Source organism: Sebastes fasciatus, chromosome 10 (genome assembly GCF_043250625.1).
Source record: "Sebastes fasciatus isolate fSebFas1 chromosome 10, fSebFas1.pri, whole genome shotgun sequence".
Classification (NCBI taxonomy): Eukaryota; Metazoa; Chordata; class Actinopteri; order Perciformes; family Sebastidae; genus Sebastes; species Sebastes fasciatus.
Window position 1 is genome coordinate 20,765,486 of NC_133804.1, and position 20,324 is coordinate 20,785,809.

The 20,324-nt window shown below is 41.6% G+C and overlaps 2 protein-coding genes across 9 annotated transcripts in view; one reads left to right on the plus strand and one right to left on the minus strand.

Moving 5' to 3' along the window:
• LOC141775507 (protocadherin alpha-C2-like) overlaps positions 1-20,324 on the minus strand; it is a 213,456-nt gene that overhangs the window by 117,709 nt on the left and 75,423 nt on the right. The window contains exon 1 of one of the 7 annotated variants that reach the window (XM_074648956.1): positions 17,648-20,168. The exons of the other annotated variants lie outside the window; for them this stretch is intronic. Within the exon in view, the coding sequence (XP_074505057.1) occupies positions 17,648-19,999 (2,352 nt within the window). The 5' untranslated portion in view covers positions 20,000-20,168. Of the gene's footprint in view, positions 1-17,647; positions 20,169-20,324 lie in introns of those variants that run through there. 7 annotated transcript variants of the gene reach the window in all.
• The window catches only part of LOC141775515 (fibroblast growth factor 18-like), a 305,178-nt gene that overhangs the window by 82,948 nt on the left and 201,906 nt on the right, over positions 1-20,324 (plus strand). The window lies entirely within an intron of this gene.

Consider the following 20,324-nt stretch of genomic DNA (forward strand, 5'->3'; position numbering starts at 1 on the left):
CATCAGACCCAGACAGATGAAATTCAATGATTCATAGTTTATTTGTAGGTCACTGTCTATACTGCACTGGCCTGACAGGACTTCCGTCTGGATTATCTTACTCATAAAATCAACATGACACACACAAACCACTGATGCTACAGTTTACTCAGCATTCTAAAGACAATTAATCTTTATTTTACCAGGGATTCTGCTCTGTGGCCTGCTGACACTGTGACCTGGTTTTGTATGCTAAATGTGAACAAGCCATTTCAACCCTTCCAAGAAATAATAAACAGCTACAAGAGTATCTACATTTACAATCCACAAGTAAACCTAGTACTGCACTGCATTGCACACACACAGTATGTGAATGATATCAGATGCTGTAGTACTGAATCCGACCTGAGAGCAAAGTCGGGGCCTGTTACTGAGCATGCCCACTAAGCCATGTGGAGGAAACCCTGATTGTGTCACGGAGACATAAAAGATGATGAGCACACATCACCTCCTCCTCCAATACCAGATACAGCTCCCCTGGGAAGCATCTGCAGAGGGGTCAATTAATCTATTAATAGCTCTCCATGTTTGCACTAATGCAGAAACGGTTAATCATAATTTGCAAACACACAGAGACACGTGTGCTGCTTTAATTAATACCGTTTAGTTGATTAAAGTAACCAAGTCAAGACAGTATTCCAGTTTTTATTTATGAACTCTGTATCCATTGATGAAAGTCACATTTCCTGAGGATATGATAATTGAATTTGCTGAATAATTTATAGTGAATAAATGGTGGTTGAGAAAAATATACAGTATTTACTCCCACAAACACAGGGAGCTGTGCATAATAAATCTAGTGGTTAAATACACGTGTGCCTGTTAACCTGCTTCTCTGCATGTGGTTTACGTATCACGTGATGAAGTTAAAAGGAGGAACAGTAGGCAGCAGTGGGATCAAAGGGGCAGAGAGCAGTAGGTGAGAGGCGGGGGTGGCATGGGAGGAAGCAGCCGTGTTTTTAGGCGTGTTCTCTGCATAATTAAAAGGCTACCACCATATATAGTCGCCATATTAGCTTATGTATCTCCTCCCTACTTATAATTTCATGATAGTCTTTATGCATAGCCGTCAGCTGTGTGTGTGCTTGTGAGTAAGTGTGTGTTATAAGTGCGTGTGCTGTACTGTTCATCTGTGTGCGAGTTGATGGGGGGAAGGGTGCTATTCTGAACATGCTTCAAGGCGAGTCTCACCCCCTCTTTCCTCTCTCCTTCTGCACAGCTCTCTTGTCTCCATAGCAACGCCATCTCAGGCACAGACATGATGCATGTGTGCACACACACACACCCACACCCTCACTAATGCAGAAGCATATGGGTTTATTTTTCAAAGGGTTAACATAGGATAGTAAAACTAATACGCTGCTGGATACTTCTACATTTGTATCTGCTACTGTTCACTTTCACGTAGCCATTTCATCTCACTGAATGATCACATTGGGACCTGCAAATTACACAAACACACACACACACACACACACACACACACACACACACACACACACACACAAACTCAAACCACACTTGTATGCATACCAGACCAGGCTGTCCACAGTTGCAGTTGGGCCGCTCATGCATTGATAATGTAGCACTGCAGCAGCATATTCACTCTGACGGATTCACTTTAGCAGCAGTGCTTGCTTCTCTTTCCACCCCCACAGCCCCACAGAGAGGCTGACCTTTGCATTCAGCCATGCCCAACCCACTGTTCCCTCTCTGGGCCATGCAGGGCTCTGGGGACCACCCCCACTCCTGCAGTCCGCACACTATACATCCTGCTTCATGTGACGAGGAACTGATGTCATAGTGCTGCTTTTGCATGGAGTAGAGCTCATCACGGCACAAGGGGGCAACCTACTCCTTCTGCATGTTTTCTTCCTTACTCAACCCCTCCAGTATAGATCATGCTTTTTGTTCAGATCCATTCATTTTTGTTTGTTCTTTGTGTGCTGAGATGCTGAAACTATTTCATAGGTTAAAATGATCTGGTGATTCTCTAATAAACAGCTGTGAAAGGACTCGTACACAGCACTTAATTTTAAAAACAGTGCGACTAGAACCACACCCAATTGCAGCAGTACACTAATGAGTTAGATTCTCTGATAAAGCAGATGGGATGAATGGAGATAAAGAGGTAACAAGACTGGCTTAATGTAATAGAAACAGGACGTGAAATTACAGAAGAGGAACCCAAATGAAGTAAAAAGTGAGGGAGGAGGGGAAATGGCTCTTGGAAGATAAAGACGTCTAAAAATAGAGGGGGATGTTCTTGCTTTTCTGTGAGAGGATATTCTCCAAATGGGAGAATTACATCCCTAGCTACCATATGACACTGATATTTTAATCATGTTTTTTTTTTTTTTAAATGATTTGAAGCATCAGGATGCCCAGCTCAGACACAAATAGTACCCTATAGATAATACATTAACTAGACGACTAGACTCACACTTGTATGCACACAAAAACAGCTATGAACAGTTGCACAAAGATATCATCCATAACATCATCTATGATAGATAGTTAGGAAGAGAGAGAGAGAGAGGGACAGGGAGGTGGGGGGAAGATGAATCACTCCTAATGTTTAATCCAACTACCACTTAATCATTTATTTCCAAATCTGCGCTCGCCTCCACTGGTTTCTGGAGTAAGTAGGACAGGGGCGGGTTCAGGGAAACATGAGCCGGAACAAGATGAAAACCAGGACACAGCAATATGGAGCAAACACACACATGCACATACCCTTGAGATAAAACTAGAGGCGCACCAACGCAATGTTCACTCATTTGGAAAGTAATGGCACAATGCCCAAAAATCACATAATTAGTTACTCTACTGTAAAACAACAGGCGGGAGAAACTGCATGCTGTTGTTGCTGAGGTGATCGCTCTATTTGATGCTGTCATGGCTGTCATTGGGGAGATAGGACAGTATAATATAGATTGTACACATACCTAGTATTCCTAATTTTCTATTCAGTACTTTATTTGTTTCCTTACAGTTTTACAGATACTTTTACACGTTATTTGATGTTTTAGCCTCTCTATCAATGCACCAACACTAGCCATTTTTTTCAGTTAAGTGCAAGGACATTCATAAATTGTCAGTTTACAGGTGAGCCGTAGGGCCCTCTGCCCATTAAAGGCAAAATATACTCATCATAATGGAGCTATGCAAGTGCAATTTCAGTCATTGAACCTGTAACGGTGAATTTACAGTAATTCATAGCAAGCAATGCATATATACTGCATGACTCAGTGTGGAGTTTAACTGCAGGAAGGAATCATCAGTGTTTGTGTGATTTGCATGTGTTTGTGTGTTAGAGAGGTGTGAGAGGGAGAAATGGAGCTAGTGAGAGAGACAGAGAAAAGAGAAATAATGTGTGCATGTGCATGTATTTCATTCATACATATTTAATTGTAGCTAAGGGAAAATGTCAGTTCTTCTTTAAATTGAAAAAACCCCATCTAATTCAGCAAACAGGCTGTGAAAGCAGAGGCACACTCCTGCAGGTTTCCTTTGCATCAGCAGACCATTAATCAAAACTGTCAATAAACCAGGATGTACAACAAGCTTTGGTAACAGCGAAGGTAGCACGGAAGCCTGATTGGTCAGCTAGAATCAATGTGACTGTAATGGACACTCTGATTGGCTCAACATTGTGCCTAGAGACAAAGGCAGTGTCTGATAGATCTCTGCTTTCACAAGGTGGACCCATAATAGATTCACCATCTCCCCTCTTGTATCCATGGTGACGCAGATGCAGCCCCCGTCAGTGCCCCTCCCTGCACCCCCTTCCACCGTACCCCTCTTCATGAGCTCTCAGTACATATGCCAAGGACAGGGTGTTTATTTTTCCATAATCGCAGCCATACAAACTCAAAAATGTGGCTTATATTCGACTAAAATGCACATATTTTCCACATTGTGCACATTCACACGTTTTATACAACCATTTAATATGGTAGAGGACACACACATGCTCTCGGTACAGTCGCTTTCTCTCCTATTCTCTTCCCACTCACACACAGAGACAGCCTGAACCAAACCATTTTTGTGGGATTAAGAATGAATCTCGCTTTATAGTCGGGCATGGATAACCTAGATTTGTCAATCAAACTGTTCACTGGGGAAGAGGGCACAGCCTCTGTTTGGCTTAAATCAGAATGTAAAAATAGGACAGGACCCGCTGCCCGTGGATCAATACTGACACAGGAACTCAATAACAATACCAGTCAATACACTGCCACATACAGAGTGGCAACATGCTAAATAATTGAATGTATTGACACACAGACACACAAAAGAAGTGGCATGTCGTTTCCATATTTTGCCACCAGGGGGAGCTTTTTTACCCTTGTCTTTGTTCTCTAAAGCAGTTTCCACATGCACAGACAGACACACACTGATGACAGAGGCAGGCAATGTTATAAAGCCTTATATTAGATTAGCACGCTCACGCTCTCCAAAAAAATGTATCAGTGGTGATGATACACTAGCAGCCTTGGTGTCTGCCACACATTTCCTCTGCCTGCGGAAATTAAAATGTCAACCCTCCCAGATGGGGAAAGAGATGTGGATGTATCTAACAATACCTGCACATTCCCATCCAGCCTGATACATATCAAAACAAGGAGAGGAAGACAGAGAGATAATTCCATCAGCCACAACTGAAGATTATGCAGAATATCCTTTATAGAGCACTTGCATATACAGTTGACATCATTCACATGCTAAGGACAAATGTAAAGCATAGGTTATCAACACCTTGGTGTCTCATATTGTCCATGCATCAGCAAATGATACCTGTATATACAGTATCAATGTAGCATTGTGTAATGTCTATTTTTAGTCTCTTATCAGTCATGCAGTGAATATGCAGCAGGCAGTGCTGCATGCGAAGTGCACTGCAGGTGCAGGCCTGCTGCGCTGGGGCTTGGCCCATTTCTTAAAAAGGTCTGAATAATAGAGGAGAGTGCCGGCCTGTAGAGAATCTGATGTCGGAAACGGCTGAAATGGTTTTGTGAGGTTGCTCCACTTTCCACCGAAAATGAAGATGACTATTAATAAAATAATGACTTGCCTACCCATCATTTAAACTTGGGCTCTGACGCTGCCGGTCTCCGAGAATAGCAAACACCATCTTCCACTCTCGTCAGCATCAAAACTTAAACAGCTACATGGACATCACCCTATCATGTGTAGCAGCAGAAGCTTCTTATAATGTGGTGAGGATGTTAATGCACCATGAGTGTGCATTTTAGCTTTTATGAGAGAGGTACAGGGAGAATACACACACACACACCTGGCTAAAACTCATAGACACTGATGCAATAAATCCTGCCTCCATGATAGTTATACTGCTCAGCTTTGGTGAAACTATATTAGAGAGGTTATTCTGAGATATTACTAATATTTTGTCCAATCCACTTGGTTAGAGTGAACATTAGAAACACCTCTCAGGGTAATGCAATGCATTAAACTACAGCATCCTAAAGACCATGATGTTAAAAATCAATACCCCTCTTGCCTAGGCTAACATTTGCTGGAACATATTGCAACTGACAACAAATTTTACAACAGATGTATCACACAAAGCAGCATAAATGAATCTAAGAGGTGACAGAATTTGAAAAATATATACATTTTGCAAAGGTTAGAGACATGTAGAGAAATTAGGGTTTATTATCACCTCAGGTCAGGCCAACGCAAATCCACAACAACAATAAAAGAACACTAGAATTAAGAAGCAGCCTGGACTTTAAGGGTGAGTGACATCCTATCTCACTCTCGGTGCTGTTGCCTTTTCAAAGCTACTCTTCATGGCATCATTAAGATGATTCCACCTAATCGCATTAGAGGAGCAACATAGTCGAATTATTACTCTACACAATTTGCTCAGGCCTTAATCCAGGGCAACTGGGAATACTGACAGCAGTAGGAGAATGGAAAGAAGGCTTTGACAGGGATTTCCTATTTAGAACACCTGAAGGAACACTGATAATGTTTTATAATGTCACTTTACATACTACATGGAGATCTAATTTACGGGTTTCACAAAGATAATATTTACTGCAGGGTCACATTACATTGTACAGGTATTTCTATTTTACAGGTCACTGATTGTATTTTTTCTTATTGCTTCATATATTATATATCTTTGCTTCATAAGAAGCACCGTCAGCACAATTTACTCCTCTACTTCTCAGTTAGAGGACAGAGCAAAGTGAATCAGGATTAGGACGAACATTAGGGAGTAAACAGGGGCTTAGGGAACAATTATACTCCAGTCTTATCGCACAGACCCCATTTTCAGTAGTCTGTAAACAAGTAGACCAAACTCCTTGTTATTTTGGTATCGTGTTTTTTAACGCCTTTGTTGTCTCTACTTTGTCTCAGTTTTGCTCCTCTACTCACATTAAGCAGATTCTCACTTCATTATCTGTAATGTGATGCATAGATTATCCAGCCCGGTGTCTACTGTGGACTATTTAGTTTTGGTGTGCAAGAAAGACGTATCATGTAACACCTGATATCTGCTGTTAAACCCTGCTGATATCTAAACCATCAGACCAAACACAGCAATGTTTGATGTGACACATTAAACAGTGATGCACTGAGACCTAGACGGTCAAAAGCTAAAAGAGATGAGAGACGCAGACTAAGAAAGACGCACAATTGATTAGTACATCATAGTGTCATGTCACCACAAGATCCATACATTGAAATTAAGCATTGAATTAAGCATTTGTTATAGCTGCCATTACCCTGACAGTGTGACACTTTGAATAGCTAATCACTGTCTTTGAATGTGTCACATGCACAAATATGACCAAAAACTAATGTTAAAATACAGGGAAAGTCAGCATCTGAAAGTAAGCAACCTTACATAAATCATCTTTGAACATTGCAACAACAAAGCAGGCCTGAAATAGTGTTCTTTTTAATTCTACATCAAGCATCACCCCCTGACCTTTGGAGACACCCGTAAATCAGATAATTGCAAATACGATTTTTTTGCAGAGATGACCATAGGATTGTGCTTGTGTCCCAACACAATAAAGCACTATTTATTTATCAATTAACCCATGTTTATATACTGCAATGCTATTACTTAAAACAATATATAATTGTCACTAGTAATCAGGATCACTAATAGTGCAGCTCTCACATAGACACATAAACCGAAGCCACAACATTAGGCCCAAGGCCGTACACCAGGAACCAGCAGAGCTGCATCTTTTAATGAGACATGATGAGAGAAGCACTGTCAATAGAGTCAGTTAAAGGAGCAACATGCAGTACTGACAACTAGCATTTTAAAATGGGTACTGCAGTCCAAATTCAAAACATTGGAGCCGTGGCCCATTCGCTCCTATGGTGTGACAGATAGCAGTTAGCGTGTGTTAGCATCACAGCGTTAGCCTCTGGCCAGCAGCAGTCGGAATCACGTCACTGGCTGTGTGTCTCAAATACTCGCTGCACACGGACCGCAGAGAGATGTGTTGAGGCTCTTCAGGTCGGGTAGAATCTAACGTTAACGTTATCTCTGTTGATCCTGTTTGTTTGCTTGCTTCCATGGCTGCAGACGGCTGTGTTTGTGCAACAATTTGTTTCATATGTGGCAACGTGGTGTCGAAATGGGCAGTGGATGGGATCACGGATCCAAAACAAAAACAGACGTTTCCGTACTGGAACAGAACACATAGTTGTCGGAGAAGCCAGTATTTCAATTCAGCATGTTTCCTTAATCTCTGATGACATATCATGGTCATTTTATGATTTACTGCAGTAAATATATTACATATTGGTCCTTTAACAATACAGAGCAACATACAGTATATAGTATATTATAACACATATGTTGCAATTTAATCCTAATTGCTGAGTGCATAGAGCATCAAATCAAAAAAGACAAAGCACAACATTGCAACCCATGTACTAAAACACAATCATCCTTATCTTACATGAATCCCCTTTTTAAACTAAGTGTTTGTCAGCTGATATGAAAAGGAGAGGAGCATGCGGAGTAGTTTTATACCGTACATGAAACAAAGTAACACTGTGACCAAAACACACCCAACATTAACCAAAAAAACAACCCTACTCTCAACTGAAACAATAATTTCCCTATCTGCAACCCTAATAAAACTCAACTAGAGCTAAAAAAATAAAATACTACTAGTTAGAATACAATTAGAATGTGCAATAACATTACAGAAATAGTGTCTCTTTTTGTTGTGGACACACACAGTGACACAAACCCGGACACATGAATTTGAATCACGTTGGTTTTCTCAGTTATATGTTAAAAAATGGACTGAACGAATAGCTGAATAACTGAATGAATAGCCACTCTGGGTTCATGTACAGGACACACACGCACACAGTAACAGAGGAGAGGTTCCTATTATTTTGGCGTTTGCTCCAGCCATGAGGCTGTGAAGAGCAAGACTAAGGTTTGGTAGTGCGTCCCGTCCCTCTACTTTTGCTGCAGTCACAAGGCTGAGACAAAGATAAAGGTGCTCTGACATATTCAGTTCTCACAGCTCTAGTTTCTACACAGAGAGGAGGTACTGTAGAGAGGAGAGGCTGTGGTCAGAATGAGAGAGGAGAAGGGAGGGAGCATGATGGAATAAAGACTAATGGACAAAGTTATGTTTTCCAATAGTAATTAGCAACCAAACAAAGAATGAAAAAGAGAGGTGCGAGAGAACAAGGGAGAGAGTAACACAGCCTCCAAAAGGTGTCAGCCATTTTCTATCAGCTTGTAATTACATAAAGAGACAGGAGGGGGCATAAGAGAGAGTACCACATAGAATAAATGAGGATGCGTAGGAGGTGGAGAGGGATGAAGAAAATCAGAAAGAGATTCTTTGTGTTGAGATAGAAGATGAGATATGAAAAACAAAAAGAAGGATTGAAGAAACAAGCAAATGAAAAGAAACTGGTAAACGGTGAGGATGAGAAGGAAAGCACACCAGGCTGGAGCAAAGTGGGGTATAGTGGTAACGAGAACAAAGGCAGGGGAAGGAGGAGAGAGGGAGCCAGCCGGTGGGAGGAGAGAGTGGGATATGAGTCAGACTTACAGCATTAGCACTCATCTTCCACACCCATGTCTCATTGTTTTATTCATACACTACACCCACAAGATAAGATGGCGGGAAACATAGAAGAACATTTAGCGATCTGTACACATGTAAACAGACACAACTTAAGTGTGTGTGGCTACAGGGCATCAGATAACGAAATATCCCTAATGTCATGATAGATTAATAGCGTCAACCCCAAATTTGCCATAGTTCCTGATTAAATGCTTTCATGACAGATGGTACATCTAAAAATAAACACAGCAGAGCAACTTCACAAAATGAAAAGCTACATGTGGGATGAGATGACTCACCCACTGTACAGAACAGCTCACTGGTTCACACTGACCAGGATGAGCCAAAATGACGTTCAGACCACAAAAAAAAAGAAGAAATCAGATAAGACGTTTCAATCTGTAGCTTAAATTAGTTTTAGAAACTGTCTTTCTCTCTGAATCTACATAACCAAACCAAACCACCTAATCAATGTCTTGTGATCTCACACACTTGATATCAGCACAGTGACTCCCTATGCATCCCCGAAAGACCACATGAGGACTAGATGTCTGTAAATACAATACTGACTACATTTTGCTGTTTTTTAATATAAAGTATGTTTTGTAATAAGATAGCTTTGCACTGCAAATTTTAACTTTTAAGGAAAAATAAACAAATTCAGTTTGCTTGTCTTAAGCAATTGCTTTTTTGAAATAGTTTGACCAGACCACTCAATGAGCTCAATTTACACTCGATATAAAATATATGCAAAGTTGTTTCTGTATTAGTTTACAGACAGTTTTGTTGTAGTTAAAGCCTTGTAACTGAACAGACAAACACAGCACAGAAAATAGCCTGTAACCATCTTCCAATGGCATTCTGCTTGCTGCTAATAATGTAAAAAAACATTAAAATAAAAAGTCAACAGTGTTGTGGCTACATTAAAGGTGCTAAATACAGTATTTTATACTACTCACATTCTATTGTCTCTCAATGGCTCTCAACATGGCAACGGTGGGCCGGGGGCCATAGCTAACGGTGCTAACAGTGCAAACCATGTTAACCTGGAAGGGAACCGTGGTGTGGGTGCCATGCTTCCACGACGGCACCATCGGTCGGGACGGCGTTATCAGCTGTAACTGCCGTATGAGCGCATTGCAGCGGCCATGAGCTTGCCAGTGGGGCAAGCTCAATTGCATTAAAAGGCATGCACGGCCGGCCCGGCCATGTCAACAAAGCACAGCGAAGCTCTGATTACAACAAATAAAGGGCGACTTCCTTCTCCACTAGACATTACTCCTCTTTATCTTTACATAGCAAATAGTCGTTTGCTGCAATGTTAATGCTCTGGATATCGAATTTAGCACCTTTAAAGAAGTCATAAACACATAAGCTTGACTATTCAGCTTTATTGTTGTGAATACCCAAACAGGCAGAGATATACGAATGCACTGACTAAAAACAAGGCGAAGCAATCACCCATGATGCTTAGTGGGGGCATGAGGCGGGGGCAAATAGCCACAGGGGGAAGAGGAACCCTGCAGCTAGAGACTGGATCCATCTAACAGCCAACATCTGATCCCATCCATTTCTGCATGGCCAGAAATGAATACAGCATACGGTATTTAATCAGACAAGTGTGGCCTTATACCCCATCTACTCCTCAGTGAGCAGTGCAGGGATACTGCTGTAAGAAGGCAATCCTCTTACTAAGGCTGCATCCAAAGTCTAAGCAGCTGACTCTGGGTTTCCTCTCACCCATTCATACATTCTATCAATCAGAGATCACAACCCCATCCCGCATAAATCTAGATCTCGGGATGCCTTTAGGTTTGCAACAGCTGATGACCTTAAAGGGGATTTTTAAACCAACTGTGTCTTCACTTGTTTTCCACTTAATAGCTGTCTGTCTTGCATGCAGCCTTGTGCTGGCCGCTCAGTCAGTTCAATCCTCCAGGCATGCAGTGATGACCTAAGCACAGCAGCAGATGTTGTGGCTGTATGAGCACCGATGCCAAGTGCCATGCAGACTTACATCTGTTCTGATCTCTGTTGATTCAGAGAAAAAAGTAGCTCAGGTCTAACTGCATTTAACGAAGCTATCAGGCACTGGTTATTACATCAGACAGACAGACATAGGTAGACTTAGGGTTTTCAACATTGTAATTGTATTCATATTATTATTGTTAGTAAATTATTACATCATTAGGAGATGTGTTCATTCAAAAATAAAGCAAGAGAGCACATCAGCATAATGCATCCCTCTGAGCTAAGCTCATATCATCGAGCATGGATTTAAAATGACACATGAAGATAGTGTGCGCAAATGGTTTTCATTAGTGCAACGTTGTTAATGCTCACAGACCCGGTTAACACCCTGGAGAAAGGCCTTGGTTCAGCTGCAGTGGAGTGACTCTAAAGTGAGAGTGGCAAGGTCCAACCTATAGGACTCATCCACACAGCCATGAGTCAATGTACTGAGACGTAATGAAACTGAGGGCTTATATAACCGAGTGGTGGAGAGGAGAAAGGGTCAGACCTACTCACACTATGCCAGTCACGAAAGAGATGGTAAATATTTGTAATTTCTTTTGTGTCTCACTCCTATTTGTCTATAGCTATAATACAAAGGTAGCAGGTCAGACCTGCTGCACAGGGTCACAAATAAAATGGGCACGTCTCTCTATCAGCATGGAAGAACCAGGTCTGACCCATATACTTAAGAGTAGTGACTAGCCAGGGCCAATTCCCATCAAAGCCACACATGGCTCTGAACCAGTCTCGTCATGTTCTAGGACAAATGACAAGAGAAAAAGGAGCTGTGCCAGGGAGTCTTGGCCCACAGTTGTGAACGCAGCCCACGATGAATTTTTTGGCCCACTGACTCTGATTTTGCTCTTTTAACCCAGAGTCATAAAAAAAATGAAGTACATCTGCATGTCGTGTTGTTACTAGTTAATTTAATGTAATTTCCAAATAGTCACCATTAGACCAAATAGATTGTTTTCTGTATGGTTGAAATCTGTGTCAGTGTCACACATTATGGATAAAAATTCACATAATACAGGATTTAAAACAATGATATACGGTATTAGACTAAAGTTAAAGTCACAAAATATAAATTCTATAATACTGCGAAATAGTAATTTACAGTTAACTTGATATAGAGAAGAGACATCTCATTTTGTCTCTGCCACTCCGCGTTCAAAGCACAGCACTACACAGAGATGTACAAACAGCTTATTGACCAAATACTCTGTAAGCTGCACTGCAGCAGTGCCTGTGCTTGCTGACATTCTCAATAACAACCTCCTAATTCGCCAACTCCAAATCACCTGAACGGTTCACAAAGAGGAAAAGCTGATACAGACACGCACACGGACAGTACATCTAGTATCAGCCCAGATAGCAAACTGTTCAGCAGCATCTGGACAGCATGCTGTTTATGTTGAACAATACAATATAACCTAAAACAGCAGGGATTTATTTAACTAATCAACACAATGCCAATATAATAGTCAACAAACAAAAGTTAATATACCACCTCCCTTTCCTCCATTCACACAGCGTAATTAGTGAAAAATAACTCTAGTCAATCTTGTCAACTGTACGTGACAGGTGATAAAAAATAAAAATCAATACTCAGTGACACAGAAACAGAAATGCTTCCTAGCACCCTGAGTTAACCCCGGCCCGTATGGTTATAATAGATGTCAAAAACAATCAAAGGACAAAATGGAGAACATTGATCTAGAAAGACAGATCTGATTGTCATTGTTTAAGTATTATGTTCTCAGTATTGTTGCAGTGCCAGACCTAACTCAACGCTATTTGTGTGCTGTGCCAGAGTAAATATAGTGCTGAGGGGGTGAAATATTACAGATGAACATTATTACCTACCCCCACAGTCCAGCTTTATCACAGTTTTCAATCATGCATAGTGCTTGTTAGCCAGAGTGAATGCTTGTGATTGTTTTTTTCTGATTGGAAACTGCAACAAAGATGGGAAAAGAGAGGGGAAAGGAACATAATCTAATAGTGAAGTGGTGGGAGGGCTTATCTCGGTGACCATTGAGTCCAAGTGATCAGTAAGTGACTTTGAATTACTGACCTCATTGAACAAGGGAAAGCGAGGTATACAGGAGATAGAAATAAAATAAAGATGTTTCACATAATGGTAGAGGAACAGACAGTTGACAGTATGAGCAGTGGGATACAGAAGCTATAGTATTGAACATCATTAAACAGCTATATTACTTGCGTGATTACACGCACAGTGACATGGGTCAGCCAGCGTTATTGTTTGGTCAGTTTTGCATGTTTAGGAGCTGTTACTCAGACTCATCTTGGTGGTGAAAGTTTGGTCTGGGATGGAAGATGAAATATGTTAAGAAGGATCTCTTTGGTACAATGTTCCCGTTTATAAAACATAAAGGAGGTTACTCAGAATAACATCTGAAATCATGAAAAAAGCCATGTCCTATGATATTCTAAGAAACATTTTCAGTCAAGGTAGGACGTCTGATTTTTTGGCACGGGGTTGCGATTGATCTAATTGTGTCACAGACTAGTGGGTGTGTTTCTCTCTCTCTCTCTGCAAGTCACTGTAACACCAAGGGAGCGTGCTCTGCTTGTGCTCTGCTTTCTCCCAGCCCCCTTTCTTCTGTGAAAGTGCCTTTCAGTAAAGTGGATTAGGCATTTGTGAGCATGTGCAATGTGATGTTGCGTGTGTCTCTGGGCACAAGCGTGCATGTGTGAAGTGTGAACATAAAGATAGTAGCTGTTTGCGTTGTGCCCTACTGTGTGTGTAAATTAGATTACCATCACTGCTGCTGCTGACCTCAATGTGAGTTGCGCCATCCTCCAACAAAGCTGGAGCAATAAGAGAGAATGTGCCCTACTGACACACAACAGCACACGCAGCATCCACCACAGCCACAACCCTACAGGCATGAGGCACAGCAACGCAGAGCTAAAAAGCATGTGGCAGAATGAGAGAGGAGATAGACCATAGAGAGAAAGACTGACAGAAAATGATAGGGAGGCAGAAAAGGGTGGCATATGAAAGAGGAAACGAAGGACAGAGACATAAAAGCGGGAAAAGGAGGCCAAGAGTGGGAGGGGGGAAGGGAAAAAACTGAGAGTGATATCAATATGGAGGGTAAGGAAGGAGGAGAGAAATAGTGAGGAGACAGAGAGCTGCAAAAATAGAGAAAGGAAAAGCAGGCCACTGCATGAAACGGAACAGACAGAAGCAGAATGGAACAGGGAGTACTGCAGTTAGAGAGTAACATTCATATTGCAGTCTCTAACAAAAAAGGTCAAGGATGGGGGAGTCGAGAATGGACAGTGAAATAAAAAGGAGTTAATACAACAGAACACATTTTGAAAGGTTTATATAAAATGTGGGTAAAGGGGTAGGTAGGAGGACAAGTTAGAAAGCAAAAGCATGAGTGGAACGCAGGGACAAAAGTTTTTTCTTGGGAAAAAGTTGTCAGCAATTTTGTGTGTGTGAATGCAGAACAGCAGCCACATAAAACAAAACCAATTCCCTCAAGCTGCTGACATAGCAGTACAGTACAGTCTTGCTGCCGTAACAGCTGCGTCTCCTCTCTCTTGACATTTAGCTTGTTCCCTTGCCCTCTGTCCCTCTGACACCAAATACGGTTTAATGAGGAAAATGCTCTCCCCTACTTAACAAAGACAACATACACAGACACACAAAACACAAGGGTCATTGCACTGTGAATGATTTTCAGTGCAGACACTCAGCATGCAAACACAATTGCACAGATCTGCTGAGGCAGCCAAGCAGACAGACAAAGCCACTGGAGCAAGCAGCCACACCCCCGCCAAAGAGAGCAGAACCAAAATGTACCAGGGATATATACACTATGATAGACAGGCTGTATTCAGCTTACAGTCTCCTGTTGTACAGTAATGTTTTAAATCAAGATCAGAAGTACATTTTAAACTGTAGTTGCTAGCTTGTGTCGACTGTGCCATCATCTGCAAGTTGTCAACAAGGGAATGTGGAACATGATGTGTTGATTCAACAGATCCAAGGCGCATCCCATGTGCTTGCGATCTGAATGCAGCTCATGACCCTACTTGTAATTCATCCACTCCTCCTCTCTCGTCTGTGTTTCTCTCCCCAAAATGCCATGGCAGAGCAACAAAAGTGCAGTGACATACAATTCAGTAAGCTTCACATACGAGCAGTTCACAGTGTAACCAGAGACAACCGATGTGATCCGCCGACATCACCCTGCACTTTTTAGGTTTAATGAGATGCACTCATTTTTAATCACATCAATAAATCTTTTCTGGGCATCTGCTGTCCAGGCACAGCTTAGCACTGCTGCTGTATTGCAAAACACGTGGTTGCCTCACATACAAACATGCGCACATAAAATATGCACACAGACAGAGGCAGTTATTGCTATCTAGTAGAGCACTGAATACAAGTGGACAGAGGAAGTGCAGAGAAAGTGTGTTGAGCTGTGACTTCATGAAGCTGAGCTGCTGCCTTACTCTCGATCTGAACTCTTCCCTTCCTGCATTAATAATGCTTTATTTCGTGTGTCTGAATATCCCATCAGCTTTCAACAAAGACACGTTTAATGACAATTAAAAATACATGTCATTTTAAAGGTAGGAAATCTAAGGTTGACCCAGTTGATTCAGAGAAAAGATTATCTCCATAATCTAAAATATCTAATTAGAAGCTCAACTATTCCTGCCTTCTCTATTGCTTTGATATCTGCACCATCTGTTGCCTGATTTACAATGGAGATTTCACTGATATAATCCATGTGTTTCTGTCTAAATAAGCCCATTTTCATTAAATATTGTGAGATGTCTATAGATGAGCCGTACAAAAGCCACTTCCCCTCCCCCCTCCTCTACTGCTCTCTCCATCTCTCCCTCCCTCCCTCCCTCCCTCATCCTCTTCCGCTGCTGTTGCTAGGACCGCTGAGCGCATGCTAGTCTGTGAAAACCAGTAGACTCAGAGAGGTGGATCTCCTCGTGTGTTGTTGCTATGGGCAACGCACACTGTTCGAGAATCAGCCCAGAAGCCTGGCATTCAGACCTACACACATGTGATAAAATATGACCTATTTTTTAGTCAGTCAGAAGGGATCATCTGCACAGACGCTAGTGTGTGTAATATATACACGCTTCACTCTTTTACATCACTGTCTAGTATTTTTCAAGTCCAACAAGCCAATCAAATGATAGTAAACAATATATTGCTTGCTGCTTTGCAGTCCTGTAATGAGTGAAGATCCCTGCTGCCCCACCTGACTGGCTGCACATTGTGATTCACTGCACACCAGCCGCAGGCTTCCTCTCCCCCCTCTCTCTGTCGTAGCTGCAGCCATTCATGGACCACTGCATCACCTCTACTACATCAGCGAGCACAGACCTCCAGTAACTCTGTTAGCCAGTCAGTAACTCCCTTTACACACACGTAACAACCCTAATAGATAAAAACATAAATATGTCTACAAGCGTGTGACACACACAGACCAAAAAATAGTAACATGTCTTTTTCAAATGACTATCTAGGTACTGAAAGAACATTATATCTGATGCAAATGTTATAGGAAAAGCTTCAGCACTAGTTGTAGGAACAATCTTTCCTGTATATGTTGCTTGCAAATGAGACTTCTGATGTTTTTAAGGATAATCTAATACAAAGTGTGAGTGGTTAGTTGAATAAACTAAACTAAAATAAACTGAACCTAAACATTTCCCTGCAGGGCTTAACCACAATCAACTCAACATATTCATTTATGTTTCACAGCCAGTTTATGGCCTACTAGACACAACCACGCATGGCCTGAAATAGACACACTGCATTTTAAATTATTGATTGTCAAAGTCGGTCAGTGCACTGAATACAAAGTTCTCAAAGATCTGAAAGAAGTCAGATGTGATGAAAAACTAAACAAACATAACATGACAGTTTAGAGGCATTCATTTTCTTCAGGAAAAAAGGAAAGTGTCTCTCTTGTTCTAGGGAGCAACTGTGTCTTCAGCATAATGACACAGGGTACATTGCTATTTACAGAAACATTTCCTTGTCTTAATAACTAATTTGACCAGTATTTCATAACAATCCACAACACCTATCTTCGGATGAATTTCCTTTTTCAAGTACATAAGGGACAACGCAGCATTAAGGTACAAACACATACTAGCTGCAGTCCAATGTGTTATTCACTTATCAATTTAACTCTTCGCTGTGAGAACCAACCATACGACCCCCTGTAAACCAGCAGTCCCATAACAACACACAACCCCCTCATTTGCCTCAGTGATGCATTTTATGTCCGTGTGGTGTGATTTTGTACATTTGGCACAATTAAATCATTAGGATCTGTGTCTCATCCCTCACTTGCATTCATACCAGAGCTGCCTGGAGATAAAGTGATCTTTCTTACCTCTTCAGAATTACAACGGACACATGAATAACACTGCCAATAGAAACAAGCCAGGGTTTTCACAAAAAAATATCTTACCTCTGCAGTCGCAGACCTCCTGTCAGGGAGCACTAGTGTGTTCGCATGGCTGCCCGGGACTATAGTAGATCCTATACTCATTCTGGGTCCAACTAACATGTACCGTTTGTCTCCAGATCTGTATTGGATGCTGTGACACAGTGTCCCATCATAATTAGGCTCTTGTAGATATTTAGAAGTATACTCTGTGGATTTAGAGCACTGCATTGCAATCAGCACGATGATACTGATGAGAAAAAGTACAGAAACTGATCCCAGGGTTATGATCAGATAAAATGTCACATTGTCCTCCTCGTCAACTTTAGTTGCACTTTTAACATCAGAAGCAGCAAAAGCCTCTTTGGGCTCCACAACTTTGACAATCACAGTAGCTGTTGCTGAGAGTGAAACGTTCCCATTGTCTTTGACCAGTATGACCAGTTTATGCTCAGCCTCGTCTGTCTCTGTGAATGAGCGAAGTGTTCTGATCTGTCCTGTATAGCGGTCCAAAGCAAAGAGACTGTGGTCAGTAACTTCCTGCAGTGAAAACAGTAACCAGCCGTTATATCCTATATCAGCGTCATAGGCTCTGACTTTAGTCACCAAGTGTCCTGCGTTCACATTGCGGGGAATCTCCTCCACACCTTCAGCAGAACCGTTAGAGCTGACTGGATACAGGATGACTGGAGCGTTGTCGTTCTGATCCAGAATGAACACGTTCACTGTGACGTTGCTGCTTAGTGACGGAGTTCCAGAATCTGTGGCAACAACTTGGAACTGGAACGTTTTCAGAGTTTCAAAGTCAAAACTTTTTAGAGCCAAAATATCTCCATTTTCAGAGTTTATGTTGAGAAATGATGTGATTTGTTTGTGTTCATCCCCATTTCTCGCAATGTTGTATGATATGAGAGCATTATCACCCTCATCACCATCACGAGCACTCACTGAAAACAAAGACGCTCCTGCAACATTGTTCTCAACAACATAAAACGTATACGGATTTGTTGAAAACTCTGGACTGTTATCATTCACATCTGATACAGTCACACTTATAGTCTTATGAGATGACAACGGTTGTTCACCGGCATCTTTAGCAATTATTGTGACATCATACTGGGACTGATGCTCTCTATCCAGCAGCGATTTGGTGACTATAGAGTACATATTGTCTTGTAAAGATGGTGTTAATGTAAAAGGTACATCTTCACTTATATAACAGATTACTTTTCCATTTAAACCTGAATCATTATCATTAACACTTATCAATGCTACTGTCGTTCCAGGTTTGGAGTCCTCAGGAATTGCACTTGAAAAGGATGTCACCTCAATCTCAGGTGCGTTGTCATTCAGATCCACAATAGTTATTATAACACTTTTTTCTGTTGCTAGGGGGACAGGTCCTTTATCAGAAGCTTTAATGTTAATTGCATACCTGTCTTTTGCTTCAAAATCTATCAGTCCTTTAACAATAATTTCACCAGTTTTAGTGTCCACTTCAAAAAGTTTACGGACTTTATTGTTTACATTATTGCTGAACGAATAAACCACCTCCCCATTTGAGCCATCATCTAAATCGGTGGCATTTACTTGCATGATAGTTGTGCCAATAGGTGAATTTTCATTCAGCACCGCAGCATATGAGTCCTTGGCAAAAACTGGCATATTATCATTTACATCTAAAACATTAACTACAATTCCCACGGTTCCTGACCGAGCAGGTTTTCCTCCATCAACGGCTGTCAGCAGTAATCTATGACTTCTTGCAGTTTCTTTGTCCAGCGGTTTATGCAAATACAGAACAGGAATTTTCCCATCCTCACCACCATCTTTAACCTCCAGGCGAAAATGATCATTTTGACTGAGCTTATACAGTTGAATAGAATACATGTCACTGTCTGGATCGTGGGCGCCCTGGAGTTGAAATCTCGCCCCAGGTAAAGCAGACTCTGATATCTCTAAACGCGTCTCGTTGTCAGAGAAGGTGGGAGAGTGGTCGTTTACATCCAAAACCTCAATGGCGACGTAATGCACCTCTAACGGGTTCTCCATCACGGTCTTTATGTTGATCATGCAGGTGCTGATCCGCTCGCACACTTCTTCTCTGTCAATTTTTCGGTGAATGTGTAAGATGCCATTGTTGTTCAGTTGAAACAGGGGTTCGGTGGATCCGGAAACGATGCGAAATCCTCGAGCATTCAAAGCACTGATATCCAGCCCCAAATCTTTAGCAATATTCCCAACAACAGCACCCACCGTGAGCTCTTCGGGGATAGAGTATCGTAGCTGTGCCGAAGTCAAATTAAAACTGAGATTCAAACAAACAATGAGAGCGACCAGGCGCTCCAGCCATGCTCTGCGTCCTCCTCGTGCCATATTGGATTAAAACAAAAAAAAAAATCTGAAATCAAAATGTGAGTCTACACAGGAACACACATTTTGGACAAAAATAACAACTGCCTGAATTTCGAAAAAAATCTTGGTGAACGAGTCAAACATGTGAAGCCATCGCCCTGACGCACAAATGCACCCTGCCGAGATTTAGCACCAAACTACTGACGTAGATGACGTAAAACCTAGAGTCCTTCACTTCCACAAGCAGTGACACCATGCGTCGTTAGAATGCAGACACACTTCCAATTTAAATATATTTTTTCATGTGACGTAAGCAGTGGTTAAACATTCTCATTACCCGCTGAAG